This window comes from Notamacropus eugenii, chromosome 5 (genome assembly GCF_028372415.1).
Source record: "Notamacropus eugenii isolate mMacEug1 chromosome 5, mMacEug1.pri_v2, whole genome shotgun sequence".
NCBI lineage: Eukaryota > Metazoa > Chordata > Mammalia > Diprotodontia > Macropodidae > Notamacropus > Notamacropus eugenii.
Genome location: NC_092876.1, coordinates 343254913 through 343276833, shown reverse-complemented (window position 1 = coordinate 343276833; position 21921 = coordinate 343254913). Strand labels below are relative to the sequence as shown.

Here is a 21921-nt window from a genome sequence, read left to right as displayed (position 1 = left end):
TGAAAGTTCAAGCAGCATTGATATGGCTCCAATCACAGGAGCAGAGCAGGGTCTCAGTTCCAGCATCTAGCCCATTTTGATACCTACAAAAGGTATACCCAAAGCAGAAATCCCAGATCAAAAAGTGTCTATAGTCATGTTACTCTGAAGCAGCAGGTGAACAGGTAGTTCATAGGGCAGCAATATTGCTCAGACCCAAATCCAAATCAGAAACTTTCAGAACTCAGACAAGGGAGCAGCAATCAGACTTTGCCCTGGATCAAACCACTTTAGAAGTATTAAAAGCTCACTGGTCCCCAGCTTGTACCTGAGATCCTGGAATAACACAATGCTCAGTACCCCAAGAAAGCAGCAACGGGACCAGCCCAGACTTTCCTTCAGAAATGTGGCAGCACCCAGCAGTAACATCATATTTAAAGTCATGAAGTAGGCTGGAAAAATGAGCAAACAACAAAAAAGAAGCCACCGTAAAGCCACCCATGGTGGCAGAATTCAAGACACAACACAGAAGAAGAGAGTGACTCCTAAACATCTACAAGCAAAGCCTCAGAGAAAAAAGAATAAGAACTCAGGCACAAATTCAGCTTGAACTCCTGGAAAAGATAAAGAAAGAATTTTCTTTAAAAGAGTTAAAAAAAAATTTAAGTAATGAAGTGAGAGCTAGAGAAAAAAGGAAAAGAAATGAGAGCTATGAAATAAAGAATTGAAAAAGGAATTAACAGCTTGGCAGAAGAGATACAAAACCTTGCCCAAGCAACAAAATCCTTGAAATTTCAAATAGAAGCCAATGATTCCATGAGAAATATTAAAACAAAGTCAAATTACTGAAAAAAATGGAAGAAAATATAAGATATTTCACAACAAAAGAAAACAACTGTCTGGAAAACATATTGAGGAGGAAAAAATTTAAGGATGATTCAACTATTTGGAATGCCATGACCAAAAATAGAGCCTAAACATCCTATTTCGAGAAATCTTAGAGAAACACTGCCCAGATCTCTTAGAAACAAAGGACAAATTGGAAAATAGAAAGAATAATTGATCACCTCCTAATAAAATGAAAACTTCTAGAGACATCATAGACAAAGTCCAGAGATTCTAGGTCAAAGAAAAAACTACTGTAAGCAATCTGAAAGAATTCAAGTACTGAGGAGTCATAGTAAGAGTCATACATAAGTTTTAGCAGCCACCACCATCAAGGAACAGAGAACTTGGAATGTAATATTACAAAAGGCAAAAAATATAGGTTTATGGCCAAGAATAATTTATCCTACAAAACTGAGTATAAAGCTACAGGGGAAAAATTAATCTTTCTTGAAATAGAGAATTTCCAAGTGTTCTTGATGAAAAGTCTAGAGATGAATAAAAAGTTCAAACATAGGAGGTAAGAGAAACGTTAACAGGTAAATATAAGCAAACAATCAAAAGGGACCAAAGAAACTATTTACATTTCAATTTTGGGAGATAATTTATATGTTTTCTCTGAGCCTTATCCTCATCAGGGGTCATAGTGTCTAATTAGACAGAAGACCTGGGAGTGCTTCTGTTATAGTCTGATGATTTTAAGAATGGAAAAAAAAGAGAATACACAGTGTATGTGTGGGAGTGGAGGGAGAGGGTAGGGAGGAAGGAAAATTAAAGGGAAATATCTCATATAATCAGGGGGTAGAAGTTGACACTTCAATCTCACCCTCACTTGAACTGGTCAAAGGAGGGAAAAATATACACAGACATACATGTGAGTGGGTAAAGAAGTATATTTCAGTCAACAGGAAAATAGGAAGGAAAGGGAAGGGAGGTTAAGGGAAGGATTAGTCCTAATCAAAATAATCTCTGCCTAAAAATGTACAAAGAATTTATAGCTCTTTTTGAGGTGGCAAAAAATGGGACTCCGAAAGAGTATCCATAAATTAGGAAATGTCTGAACAAGTTATCATATATAAATGTGTTGTAAGAAATGATGAAGGGGATGGTTTCAGAAAAACCTTGGAAGACCTGTATGAACAGCTGAAGATTGAAGTGAACCAAGAGAACAATTTATACAATGAGAACAATACAGTAAAGACCAACAACTGAAAGAATTTGGAGCTCTGATCAGCATAATGATCAACCACAATTTCAGATGACTCATGATGAAGTACTCTTTCTGATGTAGAGGTGAAGGATTCAAAGTACAGGGTGACTCATTTTTTTGGACATACATAGCCAATATGGAAAATGTGTTTTGCTTTACTGTACATGCTCACAACAGGGATTTTGTTTTTCTTGTGTTTTTGATTTGGGTGGAGGGAGAGGTGTTGGCATGTGAGAGAGAGAAGGCACTTTTTTTGCTGATTGCAAAAAGAAAATGTAATTAAAAAAACAAATAAATGTTTTCAATACATTACAAAGAAAATGAGGTAGAGGAGTTGAAAGAACCATTACAAAAATATGCTCTAATTTGAATAGCAGTGCTTCCCGAAAGAGTGAGGATGGGACAATGGGGTACAACGGTAGGGAAATATGGTTCCCTCATCTCTTTCTTCATCATTTTGGTTTTGTCTTTTCTCCCATACTAACATGCATTTCTATAGTATGGTCGGTGGCAATGAGTGGAAATGAAAATTCCCACATTTTCCAGGCTCACCTGCAATTCACATATATGATTCTGCTCTGGTCAGAGGCAGATGCATATCCCTGTCCCTGCCCATCCTCCCCCCCAAAGTTCTAAGTCCATACACACACACACACACACACACACACACACACACATACATACACACACAAATATATGCCTTTTCCATTCTCCATCAGAAAACAAAAACCTCTAGGGTGCTCTGCCCTCAAAAATTTGTAGGAAATGCAGTCCAGGAGAGAAGTAGGAGGAAAGTGAATAACTCCTTCAGGAGATACCTTGGTACAGTTGAAAGAACATTAATCCTGGAGTCAGAGGACCTTAATTCAGATATTACTCCTGATATCAGACATGTGATCATCAGAAAGTCACTTAACCTTTGTTAGAATCAGTCTTCTCATCTGTAAAATGAGAAGGTGGGACTAGAAGGCTTCTGAGATTCCTTTGATCTCTAAATCTATGCCACGTGACTCAATGGTTAGGGAGCTGTCCTTGGAGTCAGGGAGACCTGAGTCTGTATCCTGCTTCAGACTCTTAACTAGTTGTGTGACCCTAGTCAAATCATTTAACTTCTGTTAGCTTTCCTTCCTCATCTATGAAATGAGGGAGTTGGTCTTCAAGGCTTTTAAGGTCCTTTCCAATTCTAAAGTTGTGATCCTATGATTGATTGATTAACCCCTCTGTATTTCAGTTTCCTCATCTGTAAAATAAGGAGGTTGGAAGCTCTTTCTAGCTCTGCTGCTCTTATCCAATTCTGTATAAGCCAATGCCCCATGTATCACAGGTCAATCACACCCTCTTGCCAAGAGGTTACTAACCAGAGTTTCTACAGACCCCAACATTTTATCCAAAGTGATTGAAAGCTAAGTGTTCCTCATAAAACACAGGTGCTACTTCCAAATATTCATGTTCCAAGGGCAGCTTCTGCCCATCAAGTTTGTGTCTTCTATGTTGCAAATGAATTCTATCCAATGGTGTTTTGCAGATGCAAGTGCTTGTGACAAGTGTCCTGATGACTCCTGGTCCAATGAGAATCATACTTCTTGCATTGCTAAGCAGATCGAATTTCTTTCTTGGACAGAGCCATTCGGAATTGCCCTTACCCTTTTTGCAGTTCTGGGTATCTTCCTAACATCTTTTGTACTTGGAGTCTTCATCAAGTTCCGAAATACACCCATCGTCAAGGCAACCAACAGGGAACTCTCCTACCTGCTTCTCTTTTCCTTGATTTGCTGTTTCTCCAGCTCCTTGTTCTTCATCGGCGAGCCCCAGGACTGGACGTGTTGCCTGCGCCAGCCGGCGTTCGGGATCAGCTTTGTATTGTGCATCTCTTGCATCTTGGTGAAGACCAATCGGATCCTTTTGGTGTTTGAGGCTAAGATTCCCACCAGCCTCCACCGCAAGTGGTGGGGTCTCAACCTGCAGTTTCTCCTCGTTTTCCTTTGCACATTCATGCAGATTGTCATATGTGTCATTTGGCTCTACAATGCTCCCCCTTCTAGCTACCGGAACTATGAGCTAGAAGATGAAATCATCTTTGTCACCTGCCATGAAGGGTCCCTTATGGCCCTCGGCTTCCTAATTGGCTACACCTGCCTTCTAGCTGCCATCTGCTTCTTCTTCGCGTTCAAGTCCAGGAAGCTGCCGGAGAACTTCAACGAAGCCAAGTTCATCACCTTCAGCATGCTCATCTTCTTCATCGTCTGGATCTCCTTCATCCCTGCCTACGCCAGCACCTATGGCAAGTTCGTCTCTGCCGTGGAGGTCATTGCTATCCTAGCGGCCAGCTTCGGGTTGCTGGCCTGCATCTTTTTCAACAAGGTCTATATCATCCTCTTCAAACCCTCCCGCAATACCATCGAGGAGGTGCGCTGCAGCACCGCAGCCCATGCATTCAAGGTGGCCGCCCGGGCCACGCTGCGCCGCAGCAACGTCTCCAGGAAACGATCCAACAGCCTCGGGGGCTCCACCGGCTCTACCCCGTCCTCTTCCATGAGCAGCAAGAGCAACTCTGAGGACCCCTTCCCACAGCCTGAGAGGGAGAAAGGGCAGCAGCAGCAGCAGCTGCAGCAGCAGCAACAACAACCCTTGACCCCCCAGCAGCAGCGGCCACAGCAGCAGCAGCACCGCTGTAAGCAGAAAGTGATCTTTGGCAGTGGGACGGTTACCTTTTCTCTGAGTTTCGATGAACCCCAGAAAAATGCTATGGCCCACAAGGTCACCAAGCAGCAGAACTCCCTTGAGGCCCAGAATAGTGGTGACAGCCTGGGACGGCGCCAAGCTTTACTGCCCCTTCAGAGCGACGAAGCTGGATCAGGACTGGGCAGCGGGGTCTTGGGCTCCAGTGAGTCCGTGGTAGCTGATAGCCAGCCAGGGACCCAGATCCCCGAAGAAATGTCCCCAGCCCTTGTTGTGTCTAACTCACGGGGTTTTATCATCAGCGGAGGCGGCAGTGCCGTCACAGAAAAGAAACTCCATTCCTAAAGTGAAACAGCTGCTGATCCACAGAGGATTCAGAGAAAAAGCCTCATTAAAGCACATCGTCCAATTGTTGGAGGAAAGTATAGTGTACTGCTGTAGAGATATCTCTTTCCCTCTGGAGATGTAAGGAGAACCAAGTAGAATCTTGAACTTAGATTGGATCATTTAAGTTGCGAGACTGAGAACTAAAAAAAATCCCAAAGTCATGCTCTTTTGGGGGTTTAGAGCAATGAAACTGCCTTTTAATGCTACTTGGTGTATAGGGGGAAGTTCCGCAACATTCAGAGATGGCCAGAAATGGAAGGGGCTGCTTTGGGCGGTAGTGGGATCCTGATCATTTGACGTCTTCAAGTGGAGGCTGGATGACTGACAACTTGCAGGAGATTCCTGCTCAGATAGCGGTTGACCCAGCTGGCCTCTGAAGTCTCTTCTAGCTCTGGGATTCTGGGATATAGTCCTATTTCTCCTGAAAACCAGTTTCTGTTCTTCTATTCTAAGCCACCACAGTGTCAACAAGGGATAACCAACAAGGCATTTCCTCCTCTGTGGTGTGTATGCCTGTGGGTGTGTGTATTAAATGACATATGTTAAATATCTGTTCTGGAAGAAAACTGACAGCCTAAGATGCTTCAGTGAGAACCTGACTACAGATTCAGAGGATTTCAGGTGTGGCATGACTCAAGGAAAAGGCAGAATGCCAGTGGATGTAGCCTGGCCATGTAAAGTATTTTCAGTGTTCAAAATAAAGCACGTATAAATGCTTCTTCTTATTTATAAACCATAAGACATTGGATCTCTTCCTTACCGCTGCTAATTTGGAAAGTCTTAAATGCTGGCCAGCAGCCCTTTGTACTATTGTCTATGCTTATGTCCAGGATGTGTTACAGACACCATGATTGGTAGATCCAGCTGTAAATTCAATGAGTATGTATCTGTGCTTGAGCTTTCTCCATGTAGCTTTTGCTTTCAAGAGTTGTTTGTTTTAATATTCTGGGAGTGGGGGGTGGGAGAAGATAAAATGAACATTTTCACAATCTTGCTTACATAATATAATATTGTTAAGCTCCTGTCTCTCTCTCATTTTCAGCAGTAAATGCTAGTGCATGCTCTTGGGAATGGAAGGGATAGGCCTGGAAGGCAGAAGAGTGTAGTGGGAAACACACTAGATTCATAGAAGTATGTACCATACGATCAAAGATCTAGAATTAGAAAGGGCACTAGAGGCCCTCTAGTTTGACCCTCTTGTTTAACAGATGGGGAAACTGAGGCTCAGGGAGGCTTTAGCTTGCCCAAGGTCACACAGGTAGTAAATGACTAAGGCAAGGTTTTAGTCTTGGTCCCAGTGACTTCAAATTCACTTCCTCTAAGAGCTGTTTGACATTGGGCAAATTATTAAATCTGATCAAATTCCATCTTCTGTAGGAGGTCTTTCCTAGTCCTCCAACTTCTAATGTCTTTGTGATTCCTTTCATCTTCTCTCTCTCTCTCTCTCTCTCTCTCTCTCTTTGCATACCTAGCTATGTACATGTTGTCTCACATATTAGAAAGTAAGCTCCTTGAGAGAAGAAACTGTTTGGAGTTTTTTTGTTTTTGTTTTGGCTTTTCTTCCACAATGAAGGACAAATACAATCTATGAGTGAGTAGCAGCTCCTCTCGTCTCTTCTCTTCCCCTATGTCCTCTCCTCTCCTCTCCTATCTCTTCTCCTCTCTTCCCCTATCTCTTCTCCTATCTCCTCCCCATCTCATCTCTCCCCTCTTCTCCTCATCTCCTCTCCTTTCCTCCTCTCTCCTCTCCTCTACTCTCATCTCCTCATCTCTCCTCATCTCTCATCTCCTCCCTTATCTCCTCTCCTCTCCTTCCCTATGTCCTCTCCTCCCCAATGTCCTCTCCTCTGCTCTCCTTCCTTGCCTGGGGTGCTCTACCCAGGGGAAGATACACTTCCATGGCCAAAAGCTGCCTTTTTTCCCTTGGGTTTATTGGCTAGATTTTTTGCTCAAAGACCAAGCCTTAAACCTAATTCACTTTGGAGCTCATAGATTGGACAACATGTCCCCACCCACCTAGCATAGAGTGAATGTAAATCCTAAATAATAACTGTGTCTCTTTTACCCAGGAATCCTGAGGGTCTTCCCCTCCCAATTTGATTTTTGTTTTAAAAGGGGCCATTCCTTGAGTAACTTCTTGAAGAGGCCTATTCATTGAATGGGTGTATCTCTCTCAAAATGAGAATATGATAAGACCTTAGCCTAAAATGGTCAAGATTTCCCATTGCATCTTGGGCTGTCTCCAGTTGTCCAGATGAATATCAGGCCACTGGACCCAGATGGCTCTGGAGGAGAAATGAGGCTGGTGACCTTGCACAGTCCTCCCTCACTCAAATCAAAGTCAACTGCAAGTCATGTCATCATCTTGATATCACAGTCCTCTTTGAGAATGAAGGACAAACACAACAACTACATCATCCAACATTTACCACAGCTTCTTGACTGATTGTCCCATTCCTAACTTATACCTCATTTCCTTCTTATACCTTAATGTCCCCCACAGACTCTTCAATCCCTCAACACAGACCTCTAGAACAAAGCCCCCCATCTCCTGACTCAGAGTATTTTCATGCCTAGAATACTCTCCCTCTGTCCCCATCCTGGCTTCCTTCAAGTCTCAGCTGAAGTCCCGCCTTCTTCAAGAAACTTTTCTCAATCCCCCTGAAGACTAATGCCCTCCCTCTGCTGATTATCTCTCTTTTATGCTGTCTAAATCTTGTTTGAACATAGTCTTCCAGTAAGATGATAAGCTCTGTGAGAGCAGGGATTCTTTTTTCCTTTCTCTGTACCTGCAGTACTTAGCACAGAGCCTAGCAAACAGTAGGTGCCTAATAAATAAATGCTAGTTGACTAACTGACTAATTCCTCAGTTTCCCCATCTGTAAAAGGCAGATAATGATTTCATTTTCTACGTCAAGGAGCTATTGGAAGGAGTCAGTGCTAAACAACTCTAGAGTACTTTATAAATGTGATCTATTATTATCAAGAAACCCCTTTCACCTCTTTTCCAAAGCCAAGTTTATACTTGGACCAGGAAATAATGAATTCCCAGATCTACAGTGTGATTTTGAACAAGTCATTTCTCCTCTCTAAAATTCCATTTTTTCCTATGTAATTTGAAGGGTTGAACTAGCTGACTCGTAGGGTCTCTTCCAGCTCTAAATCCTGTGATTCCAAAGTTCATTTCTAATCCTGTCATTTCCCTATTCAGTAATTTCCAATGGCTCCCTTTTACCTCCAGGATCAAATAGAAAATCATATTTGACTCTTAATGCCCCTTATAACCTGGCTTTGCCTACCTTCTCCAGAATTCTTATACTTTACTCCCCTCCAGGTACTTCATGAACCATCAACACTGGCTTTCTTACTATTCCTCTCATTATCTCCCATCTCCTTCCCTTTTCACTTGATGTTGCTCACTTCTCTCACTCTTCATCCCTGGATTACCTCACTTCCTTCAAGACTAGCTGCTGTTCCTGGGCTATCACACCCTTGCCCCCTCTTTCTGACATTACCTCCCATTTAACCTGTTTGTATCTTGTATTTATGTAGATGTTTGCATGTTGTCTCCCTTATAGAATGTGAGTCCCTTGAGAGCAGAGGCTGTTTTTACCTTTCTTTGTATCTCTAATGCTTAGCACAGTGACTCATGTGGTGAGTGCTTAATAAATGTGTGTTGATCCTAAAGTGACCTTATGTGTACCAGCTGAACACTGTTGTGGGAATTTAAAAACAACAAACAAAAACCTAACCCTTTTAAGGCTTCTAGATGTCCTGATGATTTACTGTTATACCTACTCCTCCCCAACACACACACACACAGACACACACAGACACAGACACACAGACACACAGACACAGACACACACAGACACAGACACAGACACACACAGACACACACACAGACACACACACACAGACACACTCCTATCTGAAGGAGAATCAAGGTGAGTACAGGTTAGCAGGGGTAGCACCTTGTTTTTTTCTTCAAAAACACTTTTCAATCTTTTGTCTTGTTTTATCTTCACATTTCATTTGAGTGTATAGAGCAGGTTTTATTATGCCTGTTTTGCAAATACAGTAATGTGGGTACAGAGGTACAGAGAGGTTGTCCTGGGAACAGTCAAAAGATGGAAGATCTTCATATCTTAATATGAGAATATTATCTGATTGTGCAAAGAAAAGAGAAAACAGATGGGGCAGGGAGGGGGAAGTGTTGAGGGAGTTGGGGTAAGAGTGAAGGGAGTAGCCCTGTCTCGGAAAGGATTGACCTAATTAAGTTTGGCAAGTATGTGTATCACTAAGCACCCCAACATACACGGGGCGGGGATGCCATCACAGGTTCTTTGGCCTGCTTCTCTAAATGGAAAGGCAACTTTTGATGGGTTAACAATCACTTTAATCAAGCACATGTACCATTCAGTTAGTTCAGAAAAGTCAGCACCCTGAACTTCAGAGAAAGGACAGACAAATCTAAATCAGCAGACAGAGCTTCCAAACTGTCTAACAGTAAGCAATACATCACAATTCAACAAACAGATCCAACCGTCTGACTATAGTTACTTGAGAAGGAAGCACCAACATGTGTTTTCAAAGCCGGGGGCCTGTTTAGCGGCTTCCCAGAGTCTCACCTGGCACACAAACCTTCTTCCAAAAACTAAGCCCCAACATAAAACTGTACCTCAAAGTCTTTATACATTTTTTAGAGACAGGGCATCACAACCCTTGAGAACTAGTGCTTCATTAACAAAAGATGTGGGCCTTCCTACAAATCTTCCCATACCCATTATTGAGGGGAATGATCTAGGCCCTTGTCCCTTCACATTTGGATTATTGAAATAGCTTCTTAGTTCATCTCCTTGCCCACTCCACTCCATCCTTTATTTAGCTGTTAAAATGATATTCCTAAAGGATAGGTCTAATGACATCATCCCTCCCCACCTCATTTAGTGAACTTAAGGGATTTCCTTTCACCTCCAGGATCAAATATCAAATCCTCTGTTCAGCAAAAGCTTTACTCCCCTTCCCTCCCCTCCCCTCCCTTCCCTTCCTTTTGTCCTGTCCTGTCCTGTCCTGTCCTCTCCCAAAACCTTAAACCTACTGCACTCTGAATCTGGGACGCCAATGAGCCCCTGCCTAAAGGCTACTCTGGACCCTCCTAGCTTTACAGTGATTATCAATAGTAATTGTTGCTATTTCCCTCCCAGCCTGATGTCTTTCTTTTTCTTGGCCTCATCAAAGAGGCCATGCCCTGGCTACTTCTTAAACAAGCCTATTCAATGGACAGGCGTTGCCTCACCCTAAATCAGATTTAGGATTAGGGTTAGGTTTACCCTAACCCTAACCTGCAAAGACCTCGGCCTAAAGGGCCCAAGGTCTCCCAGTGCATCCTAGGTCATCTCCAGTCATCCTGAGGAATATCTGGTCACTGGATCCAGATGGCTCTGGAGGAGAAGTGAGGCTGGTGGCCTGCATAGCCCTCCCTCACTCAAAACAAAGTCAAGTGCAAGTCATGTCATCATTTCTCTGATGGCGTGGTCTTCTTTGGCAACAAAGGATGAACACAATCTTCCTCAATCACATTATTCAAATAGAGGCATTATACTTCTTGATTATACTAAAACAAGAATAGCAAAAGATCCTACTTTGCTTGCTCTCACAGTGTGATATAGAAAATGCGGTCAATTTTTGTTGTTGCTATTTGTCCTTCATTCTCAAAGAGGACCAAGGACATCACAAGGGTGATGTCTTAACTTATTTAGAAATTGGATTTAAGTGCAGCAGCACTGTGCGAAGTCATCAATTTTAAAGGAATTTGGGGAGATGAGCTTGAATGTCACCAGAGAAATCTACTGAAAAATAGTAAGGGATGCCAAACCAGGGGTCAAGTTTCACTGAGGTCCACTCTGGAGAGGTCAAAACCACATCTTCCACACACAAAACAGAACCCCAATTCAGTACTAATAATTGGTCTAGCTTACTTTTATTTTTCAGCTTCCAAATCAATATGTATAACTATGGCAAGGTGGGTCACCCCATCAGGCAGTAGCACAGACTGGAGAATAGATCAGAAGGAGGAGTAGTTTGCCAAAAGGGAGGATGGGGAGAGGTGTATAAAACACAATGATGAATGACTTCTGCCAGGACTAAGGAGGAAAGCACTCATCTTGTAGGTACCTCCAGGAACCAAGTGCCTATAGTGTGTCCTACAATCCTTAGTGCAATCTGAAACTATTAAACTTAATTTGAACTTAATTTATGTTAATGCAATTCAGGGTGTCCCAAATGTCTTAGTGCCATTTTAATCTTCAAGCTTTAAGTTTAAAAGTTTAAGTTTGTGGTGTCCCAAAAGTCTTATTGACATTTTAAACTTAAAGTGTTAACTTTAAAATGGCACTAAGACTTTTGGAACACTCTGCATTGTTCAAGCATTTGATTCACCCATTCTGTCCATTTATTTGTCTGTAAATGGTAGGACAATTAGAAGAAAATTCTCAAAAATTGAGAGCCATAAATTGAAAAAGTCTTAAAATGGAAAGGACATTAGAGATCATCTCATTCTCATTTTACAGAAAAGGGAGACTAAGACTCAGTTTTTTTTTTCATAAAGAAAATTTTATTTTCCATTAGATAATGGAACACTTAGGATAATAAATGTAGAGCTAAAAAGGATCTTAGAGATCAAGTCCAAAGCCCTTCATTTAGCAAATGAGTAAACTGAGGCCCTGAGAAATCAAGTGACTCGCCCAGAAACATGCAGCCACTTCAAGAATCTGTGACTTTTAAAGTGTTTGTACTCCCTCCATGGATACAGAACATAACACCACACTTTAGTAGATAGCCTTTATGAACTACAGTGAATCAATAAAAATTAATTATTAAAATTAATAGCATTATAACAAGGAAGAATTACATGATACAAATTATAATAATTTAAAATTTATTGGTTGATTTTTATATTAATAAAATGATTAATAGAAATGTTGATCCCTTATCCACTACCCTCCTTCTGGTTATGAGCCTGTTAAAAAAACTTAACAAGGCTGTTTCTTTTACAAGAGACTTTTGCTACCATGCATGTGTGTTTCAGGCCCGTCCAGTTTGGTAGAGCCTTCTAGGGCCTGCCCTCCCCTGCCATAGCCTTCAGGAGTCCAGAGTTACCACCATATGAGGTGACTTTGAAGGAAGACTTTAGTAGGAGTTTCTGTTAGATGGGTGATGTTAACCTTTCCCAATACTCCCAAAGATGACAGAAGGGAACCAGTACAGCCAAAAGACAGGTACAGAGCAAGAGCTATGAAATTTGGTGATGCTTAGGAATATGTACATCTGTAGGAGCTGGTGACTAGAGGCAGTATGACAAAGTAGAAAGGATTTTGGATTTAGAGTCTAAAGACCCGGGTTCAAATTCCAGTTCTGCTACTGACTGGCTGTATGGCCTTGGGAAATAATAAGAAGAATAGCTAACATTTATATGGCATTTAAAGTTTGTAAAGTGCTTTAGAAATATTATCTTACTTTATCCTCACAACAATTCTGTATTTCTTATTGTTTAGCCTTTTTTTTGTGACCCCATTTGGGATTTTCTTGGCAAAGATATTAGAGTGGTTTGCCATTTACTTTTCCAGTTCATTTTATAGATGAGGAGACTGAGGCAAACAGGGTTAATGACTTGCCCAGTTAGTAAGAATCTGAGTCTGGGTTAGAATTCAGGACTTCCCAATTCTGACTCTAAGGCTCCTCTATATTACTTAGCTATAAAGTCACTTAAACTCTCTGGACCTCAGTCTCTTCATCTGTAAAATGAGCTGGTTGGACTAGATGGAATTTAAGGTCTCCTTCAACCCTGAGTCTATGATTCTGTGAGCCATAGAAACTTTGAAATTATCCAACCTAGTCCCCTCATCACATAAAAGAAGAAATTCAAGTCCTGAGAATTGATTTGTCCAAGATTACATTTACTTTGCATCAAAGTCAGGATTCTCATGCAGATCCTTTGACTCCAAATCCAGTGCTTCTTCTTAATTTTTCCAAAGGTAGAATGGGTCACCTTTAGGAGTAGGCCAATCACCCCAAATCACCTCATGCCCATGGAACAGTGGGAATCAGTGACAAAGTTAGTTACCCATTATTCTATGTCCTCTGGCAAGATTATTAATGGTTAGTGTAATTCCTGGGGACATTGCTAGGGCACTTTAAAGACACAAGCATCCCAAAATACTAGCTATTGCTTGTAATCCTGATCTTAGTGGACCATCTGAAGGCCTGGCACAAAAGCTTGCACTTGTCACCCTATGGAATAATAGGTCCAGATTGAGCTCAACAGGGTTTTCTACAACTCAGGATTCTACTATTGAGAGAGTGGGATAATGGGAGAGAGGTCATTAACAGAATGCATTACCCAGGCAGTAGGCTGCTTAGGGTTAATCAGACCCCTCCCTTTCACCCCAATTCCCAGAGGGAAGTCAGTGCCTTTTTTTCTGTCCTTCCCTGGTCCTGAAGATCCTGGATTTGGGGAACCAATGTCTCTTACTGTCTTCTTCTGTCTTAGCTGTCCTATATTCCATACTCTTTAAAACAACAGAGAGTCCAAAACGAAGATGGATTTGGTCTTTGGGGAAATGGTCTTTACCATAATAACATCCACTTGAATACCAAAAATGTGAGAATATCACAAAAAAATCATAGACCTCCATGGTTGAAAAGTACCTTAGAATTAATCTAATCTTGGGTATTCTTAAACTTTCCTGTGTCATGGACCCCTTTGGCAGTCCAATGAAGCTTATGGACCCCCTTTCAGAGTAATGTTTTCAAATGGACAAAACAAAACACACAGGATTACCAAGTAAGACAATTATATTGAAATATAGGTGCTCAAATGTAAATAAATAAACTAATAAAACAAAAAGTTTTAAAAGTAAGTTCATGAACCCCAAAGTAAAAACCCCTGATCTAATCCAAATTCCTAATCAATGCACTAATACTTTCTATGACATCCCTCCAGGTTCCTCTTAAGAGCTTGTAGCCACAGGGAGTTCACCATTTCATGAGTCAATCTATTCTGTTATTGGAATGATCTATGGAAAAGAATTCTATATGCAGTAATTAAATACAATCCTTCACACTAATGTTATATGTGAAAAGTCTTGGTGTAGTTTTAACATTTAATAGCTTAAAGAGCATTAATGTCTTAAAGTGGCACTAAGACTTTTGGGACACCCTGTATGTTCCAAAAGCTTGTCTATCGTTTACAAGGAATTTTTTTTATGAATCTCAGGGTCCTGGACTCACTTTCTTAAATACTTAGCCATTCTGCTTGCCTAATTGGGGACCTACCAGAGCTGGGCATCATAGTGCCCAGTGAGTTCCAATCAGAACTTGCAAAGAGTAAATGCATATCTTGGTAATCCAGGACAAGGTTCCAGAAGCTCTCCTGGAAGTATAACACTCAATCAGCTCTTGGTGTAAGAAAATTTATCTTTTTATTGAGTTGAAACCTGTCTTTCTAGAGTACCCTTTTATTGTTCCTAATTCAGCCCTCTGGAGCTAAGCAGAAGTCTGATCTTCCTACTCCACATGACTGCCCTTCAGCTATGGAAAGACAGTGATCAAGTATATCTGGGATAAAGGAAAGAAGGTTGGGAGAGCCATATTGCATACTTACATAAAAGAGTGCATTTGCTGGTTTGCTCAAAGTGCAAGAAACAATTATGCAATATAGCTGTTGTCTTCATAAAGGGTATTCTAGGTACCTTGATTTAGTGTTAGTAACAAAAAATCCGCCTAATTCATGTACAGTGGTTTTTTTTTTAAATTAACAACATTTTATTGGAGGACAAAATTAAGTGTTAAAGTAGTCATGGAGTCAGTGATACAGTTAGAATTGATGACTTGAACCACACATCATAAGGATATTTATCTGAAACAAACAGACTGTTCTTAACTTAAGTAACATGCCTCATCAGTCAACATGCCTTTGGATTCTGACATAATGTGTTTCCTTATGCAAACCCATCCCTGGCCATCAACAATCATTTTGCCATTGGACTTTGATGACTCTGGAAGAGAAAATAAGGCTGATGACTTTGCACAGCTCTGCCTCACTTAAATCCAGTCACTCCCAAGTCAAAACATGACACTCAAGATGTCATTGGTCCTCTTCAAGAATGAAGAACAAGCAACATTTCAGGTGCTGTCTTTCATATTAAGTGTAGAGGTTTGGGACTGGACCTATGATTTCACTGGACTAGGGAACTCCCAGATGAGGGAAATCCCTCTACTAAGGCAAGTCAGCACCATCTTTGCCATTTATAATCTTTGAGACCTACCGGTCCTCTTCCAGAATGAAGGACAAGGAAAAACAATTAAATGAAATTAAGTGATTTACTCATTTTCCTAAATTCAGATCTTGCTTCAAATAAGTCTTCCTGGCTTTCTATCCACTGTGCCACCTAGCTGCCCTAAAGTGTGCATGAGACCATGGCTTGGTGACAATATCCATTTAAGACCATGCAACACCCTCTGCTCTGACTTTGCTGTTTAGCTGTTTTTCAGTCATGTCTGACTCTTTCATGATCTCTTTTGGGGTTGGCTTAGCAAAGATACTGGAGTAGTTTGCCATTTCCTTCTTCATTTTACAGATGAGGAAACTGAGGCAAATGGGATTAAGTGACTTTCCCAGGGTCACACAGTCAGAAGGTGTCTGAGGTCAGATTTGAACAATTAACTTCAACCTATTCTTAAAGTCAGCTTCCTTCCATATAAACCCTTCAGGATAATTAAAGTCTTCTAAGATGTTAATAGTTTCCAGAGTTCAATTCATATGATCAGAAACAAGTAGAAACCTTGGAAAAACCTGTTCATTTATTTTTCCTCTGATTTATGATTTCCTCTGAGTTGGCTGACTAATTGGCCTGAGAGTTCAGATGAAGTTTAATAGATGTTCAGCTATGACTTAAACTCTCAAGCAAATGCAGACTTCAAGCAGGGAATAAGAGCAATCCACTGACATCTCTTTTGATCAGCACTAAATTACAAGCTGATTACCAGAGAAAGGTAGCAGCACCTGCTAGCTTTGACTTCTGGATAAACTACTGGCCAGGGAAAGTTAGTGTGGATGTAAATGCTCTGTCCCAAAGGCTACATAACACCTAAACTATGGGAAGAAGTAAGTCAAAAACAAGTCATGTAACACCCATTAAACACCACACTTAACTGTGGGCCAGGCACTGTGAAAAGCGGAGTGAAGCTTATCTGTAATACCTAGAGAATGGCTTCACAGTCATGGATATGTACATGAGAGCTGAGACTTCCAGTAACATAGATGAACTTTGTTTCATTGAACTAACCTTTTATGCCTCAGTTGTCCTTGGATAATTTGGTTGTTGTTGTGTTTGTCCCTCATTCTCAAAGAGGACCATGACATCAGGGAGATGAAGGCATGACTTGCAGTTGACTTTGACTTGAGTGAGGGAGAGCTGTGCAAGGTCACCAGCTCACTTTCTCCTCCACAGCCATCTTGGTCCAGTGGCCTGATATTGATCAGGATGACTAGAAATGTCTCAGGATGCAGTGGGACGCCTTGACCCTTGAATGACTAGCAGTAAAAGCAAATAGTTGATGCGGAACTATGAGAAGTTATACAAATGAAGAATCCAGGAAGCAAGGTAAAAGACTCAACTCCCATTTCCTAAAAGGTACTTCATTATAGACAAAATGGTAGAAGTTGAATTTGTGCAATGGAATGCTATTCAGTATTGTAACTGATAGCACACATGACACCAGAAAGCAACAAAGGCACATATCCTTATGGCCATGAAAGAATTGGTGGCAACTGATGGCACAACAGGTAGAGCCCTGGGCCTGAAGTCAGGAAGACCTGAGTTCAAATGTAACCTCAGACACTTACTGGCTATGTGACCCTGGGTAAATCCCTTAACTTCTGTTTGCCTCAGTTTCTTCAACTGTAAGATGGAGACAAAAATATCCCCTACCTAGCAGGGTTATTGTTAGGATTAAATGAGATACTTATAAAAAATAGTTCTCACAGTGCCTAGTGTAGACACTTCATAAATGCTTATTCCCCTCCTCCTCTTCCACACAATAACAGATAGCTCTTGAGCTAGAATGAAACAGATCCTACTGACCCGAGATAATAGCCAATGTCATAAGAGCATGAAACTAGCTCTATGTGCTGAAAAAAAGTATTATCAACTCAAGCTGCCTCTTTAGAGTATATAAATAAGAGAACATTTTGGAACTTGTGTGCATTGATTTTTTTTTTAATCTCTAGAAAACCATAGCAAGAATTTAAGCCATACCTTAGTCATGATTGATAGATTCACCAAGTATTATGGAATAACCCTAACTCAGATCAGTCTGGTAGTTTAGGTCTGGGATCGGAATGAAAAGTTATTCTTAGACAATCTACCATTTAACAAAAAAAGATTTACTTAGCCAGAGAATGGAAAAGACACTCATGTAACTCCATATGGTACTATATCTGAATAGAAGGGTATGGTGACTTGCATGGCTATGGGGCAATCACCAAGTCTGAGGGGCACAGAAGTCCCCTGGACTGGCTTCTTTAATGTCCTTAGGCAGCCAAGAAGCCCCATCAATAGCTGAAGCCATTGTCTCCTCTGGAATAATCAAGTTTCAAGAATAGCTTCATTGCTTTTTAGAGGGAAAAAAACTAGCCTGTCCTACTTGGCAATATTGCTCCTAGCAGAACAGATATGCTTAGGCATATCAAACTAGGAACCAGAAGCCTTCAATGGCCATTGATGTGTTGAAAAGAAGCATTTCTCTCTACATGGATTCTATGCTGAAATCTATTTTGACAAAGATTTTGAGAATAAGCTACCCAGCCATCCTTACTCATTCCCCCTCCCACGTATACTTCCTGGAAGGAGCTATAGGGTTTGGTGGTCATCCTTCATTCTTCAAGAGGACCAAAATAACATCACTACATCAGGGTCAAGGTACAGTGTATCTGACTGTGACTGATCAGATTAATACAAGCTCAAAAGGCTCTACCACAGGTTGGGCATAAATATTCCATAGGAACATTTGGAGGGGAGATGTCTCTAAATGTGTGCATCACATGTTTCTGATTAGGTTCTTCCAGCATCCCCTTCCTATGTATCTGTCACCACTTTTGAAATCTTATTAGGTGAGGGAGAGCATAAGAAAGAAAAAGAGAGACAGAAAAGACATAGAGAAAGAACAAATCCTCAAGGAAATGTTTGTTTTGGCAGATGTGACGTCCAGAATTATATTTTATCATCTCTGAAAAGATCCACAGTCTGAGCATTTCAATGGCCAACTAGACAAACATTGTAGGAACACTGAAACCTGAATTGAACCCTCAGTGGAGGTGCCAAGTGGCATTTCTAGTACATTGATGTGATTTTGCCAAGAGCTATGCCACAAGTTTTCTACCATATTTGCTGATGTTTGAACAAGAACCAAACCTTGATATTGACTTAGATTTTGAAGTCTCGGAAGACAGAAAGGATACAAATAATAATAACCAATATATTCTGAAGCTGAGATATAAATTGAAAGACAAATACATATTAGGCAAGATTTCAGTTAAGACAAGCTTGTGCAGGAGTAGTGATGTTTATGATGCTTGAGTCTGTCATCAAGAAAATTCAGCAAGATGAAAGTCTTGCCAAGAAATCATGATGTTTGGTGAAATAGAAGTTAGCAGACCAGTGGAAGGCACTCAATACCGGCGCATTTTGCCTATTTATGGCTTACAGACCTTAAAGCACCATATAAATGCTAGCTAGACCTGTTATCATTACTGTTATCTCCAGAGAGTGGGGAAGGGAGAGACTTAAAAGAAAATTCATCTCAACCATCTGTTGCCCAAAGGTGCATCTGACTGCAAGGCAATATCCTTGGTTGTCTTTTCCTTCCTCCTCAGACAAGGGCACTGTTAATTCTCCCCCAGACCTAATTCTTTAACTCAAGAATTGTGGCTCTCAGGGTTTCCCACAGGGTAACCTCAAGACTGAAAATGTCCTTTCTCAGGGTCACTAGTCTCTGACTGGTGCTCAACAAACCAAAATGAAACAGAATAGAGGAATAAAACATCCAGGAACTTGAGGGACTGCCCTCTCAGGCAGTCCTGTACTTTTCCTACACGTCACCACTTTCTGTACCTTCAGAGAAGAGGAGGTGGGTGGAAAAAAGAGATAAATTCCCTCTCCTCACCACTTTCCTCCATGTACTCTGGTCTGGAAATTCCAGGGAGAAAACTCCCCTAGAAAAATCAGTAAAAGGGATGAGTCATATCCTTGGCTTGCTTTGTAGACCACACAAAGGGCAGCTTCTCCTGGCTAGGGTATATCTACCTCAAGGAGAGAAAGAAGAGCCAGATACTAGATCTATAAGCCATTAAGTAAAAAATTGACCATTATCTGATGCATATAAGCATGTTCTGACATTTTCTTTCAAATCCCTGGGGGAAATCAAGGCTAACTGAATTATTCTGTCAGTAACTTATGTAGATATAATCAGAGAAAAAAGGTTGAAAGACATCAAGACTATGGGGAGAGAGAGAAAAAAAGATATGTCAAGAAAACTGGAAAAAGGAAAAGAATGGAAAGAAACTAAAACATAAAAGTATGAAGGAAGAAAAAAACAGAAAAAGGAAAAGAGAAATATTTCTCTGAGAAGGGTAAGAGATAGAAATAGAAAGAGTAGAGTAGTATAAACATTGGTCTTTTGGCTATAATTCATGATTATTAATCCAAATCTTTGATTACCTTTTACCCAAGGCAGCTTTGCACTTCCCAGGGGGTCCTATTTGGTACTAAAATGATCTCACTGCATGCAACTGGAAAGACATTATGGAAAGAATTCCTGGACCCAGACCAAAAAAGACTAATGAATTTCTTGACCCATGCAGATCATCATGTTATTAAAACGGGGCTTTGGGATTGATCAGAAAATATTTCCAAGAGCCATGGGAGAAAACTGGATATCCAATTCAACAAACTTTTATTAAGTACTTACTATGTATAAAATTAGGGCAACTGAATGGATAGAGCAGACATGACTGAAACTACTCAACAACAAAAGTGTAAGATTAATGTAGCGCCCTCTGTGGGCCACGAACAGTAGGTACAAAGCATATTTCTCCTAATCAGAGGTGTACTCTCCTACAAATAGATAAAATGTCCATGGGGAGAGTGGAATCAAATTTACAATGTACAAAAGCAATGAAGTGTGTATATAAGTCCTTTTTCCCTACATAGAGGCCTTATGAACTTCCCCTTAAGTGTGGCTCTGCTGGGCTTTTCTACTGTTCCTCGGCCACAAAGATCATACTTCCTGAAGTTGCCTTTCCTTAAGTGCCTACTGCTGCCTGCTAACTTGTCCTCTATGTGCCTCTCCCCTCCAATGCAGACACTCCCTCAGTTCCCAATCATTGATACTCCAGTGGCCACTTGTTTGCTGCTATTCAGCTCTGACCACCAGTGGGACTAAAACCTCTGGATACAACCTCTGGATCTCCCAAGCCAAAAGGTTTGTCTAGACACTTTCATCTAAGGACGCTTATTCATCTAAGGTCAAGAAAGAAATAAATAGAAGGAGACAGAGTTAGTCATGTATTCACAGCTGCCAAATCTGAACTCAGATCTGTCACTAGCTTTGTGTGACCCTGGGCAGGTCGTTTAACCCTGTTTGCCTCAGTTTCCTCATCTGGAAAAAAAGCTAGAGAAGGAAATGACAAACCACTCCAGTATCTTTGTCAAGAAAACCCCAAATGGTATCACAAAGAGTCAGACACAACTGAAATGATTAAACAACATGTCTGGGTGGGAGAAAGAGCAGCCACCCTTCTCTCCACAAGGCTCTCAAAGGCAATCCAGAGTAGTCCTGCCAGTTCATTGCCAAAACATAAGTTCCCAAAGTGGATGATACCACCCCCTGGGGGACCTGAACATGGGAGGGGGAGAAATAGCCTCGAGTGTAATTGGGGGGCATTGAATAAAAATAAGGGTTAACTCAAGGGTGGGGAACCTGTGGCCGCAAGGTCACATGTGGTATTTGAGGTCCTTGGGAGGGACCTTTTAACCCAGTTCAAGTTTTACAGAACAAATCCTTTTATTAAGGGGATTTGTTCTGTGAAGATTGGATTCAATCAAAAAACCACAATGATAGGTTAATTTAAATTGTAGATTAACTTAATCTAACCTAACCCCAGGAGGGCACTTGTGCAAGAGAGTGACAAAGGGGGGAGTCACCCTTTTATATGCTCACTAGCATCTGACTTAGCAGCCCCTGAGTTATTACCTATTATGGCTTCAGCAGCCAATTAGCTATCATCTCATCACTATATATTACAAATCCCTGAGTCATCAAAGCCCAAAGAAGACTCAGCTAAGCTTCTATGTGGTTACTTAGGTAGCAACCAGGCAGAGAATATCTGGGCAAGCTCCAAGAACTAGCCTCCACAGGGCAGCCCACACTTGTTGCACAAAGTGTTAAGGACTCAAAGACAAGATGGATGAAAAACCACTCCTGTTCACCGGAAGTTTCTACTTTTTTGGGAGATGAGCAGTTAATAATAGGTAATAAACTAACAACAAAATAAATAACGATAAAACCAATGTCTCTAGAGACAATACAATTTCTTTTTACATATCCAGGCCTCCGATTCTATTGCAATAGAGGATTCCCAGTGAAGAAACTCTTCCTATCAGTGCAAATCTACAATGGTTCTACGTTTCACAGAACTAGAAGGTTGTCCGTAGCACTAA

The 21921-nt window shown here is 41.0% G+C and overlaps 1 protein-coding gene across 2 annotated transcripts in view; it reads left to right on the top strand.

The window, feature by feature from the left end:
- CASR (calcium sensing receptor) overlaps positions 1-6162 on the top strand; it is a 152882-nt gene extending 146720 nt beyond the window's left edge. For both annotated transcript variants that reach the window (XM_072613824.1, XM_072613823.1), the window contains one exon: positions 3600-6162. In XM_072613824.1, coding sequence (XP_072469925.1) covers positions 3600-5098 — 1499 coding nt within the window. In that variant the 3' untranslated portion in view covers positions 5099-6162. The remainder of the gene's footprint in view (positions 1-3599) is intronic.
- Positions 6163-21921: the final 15759 nt, after the last annotated feature.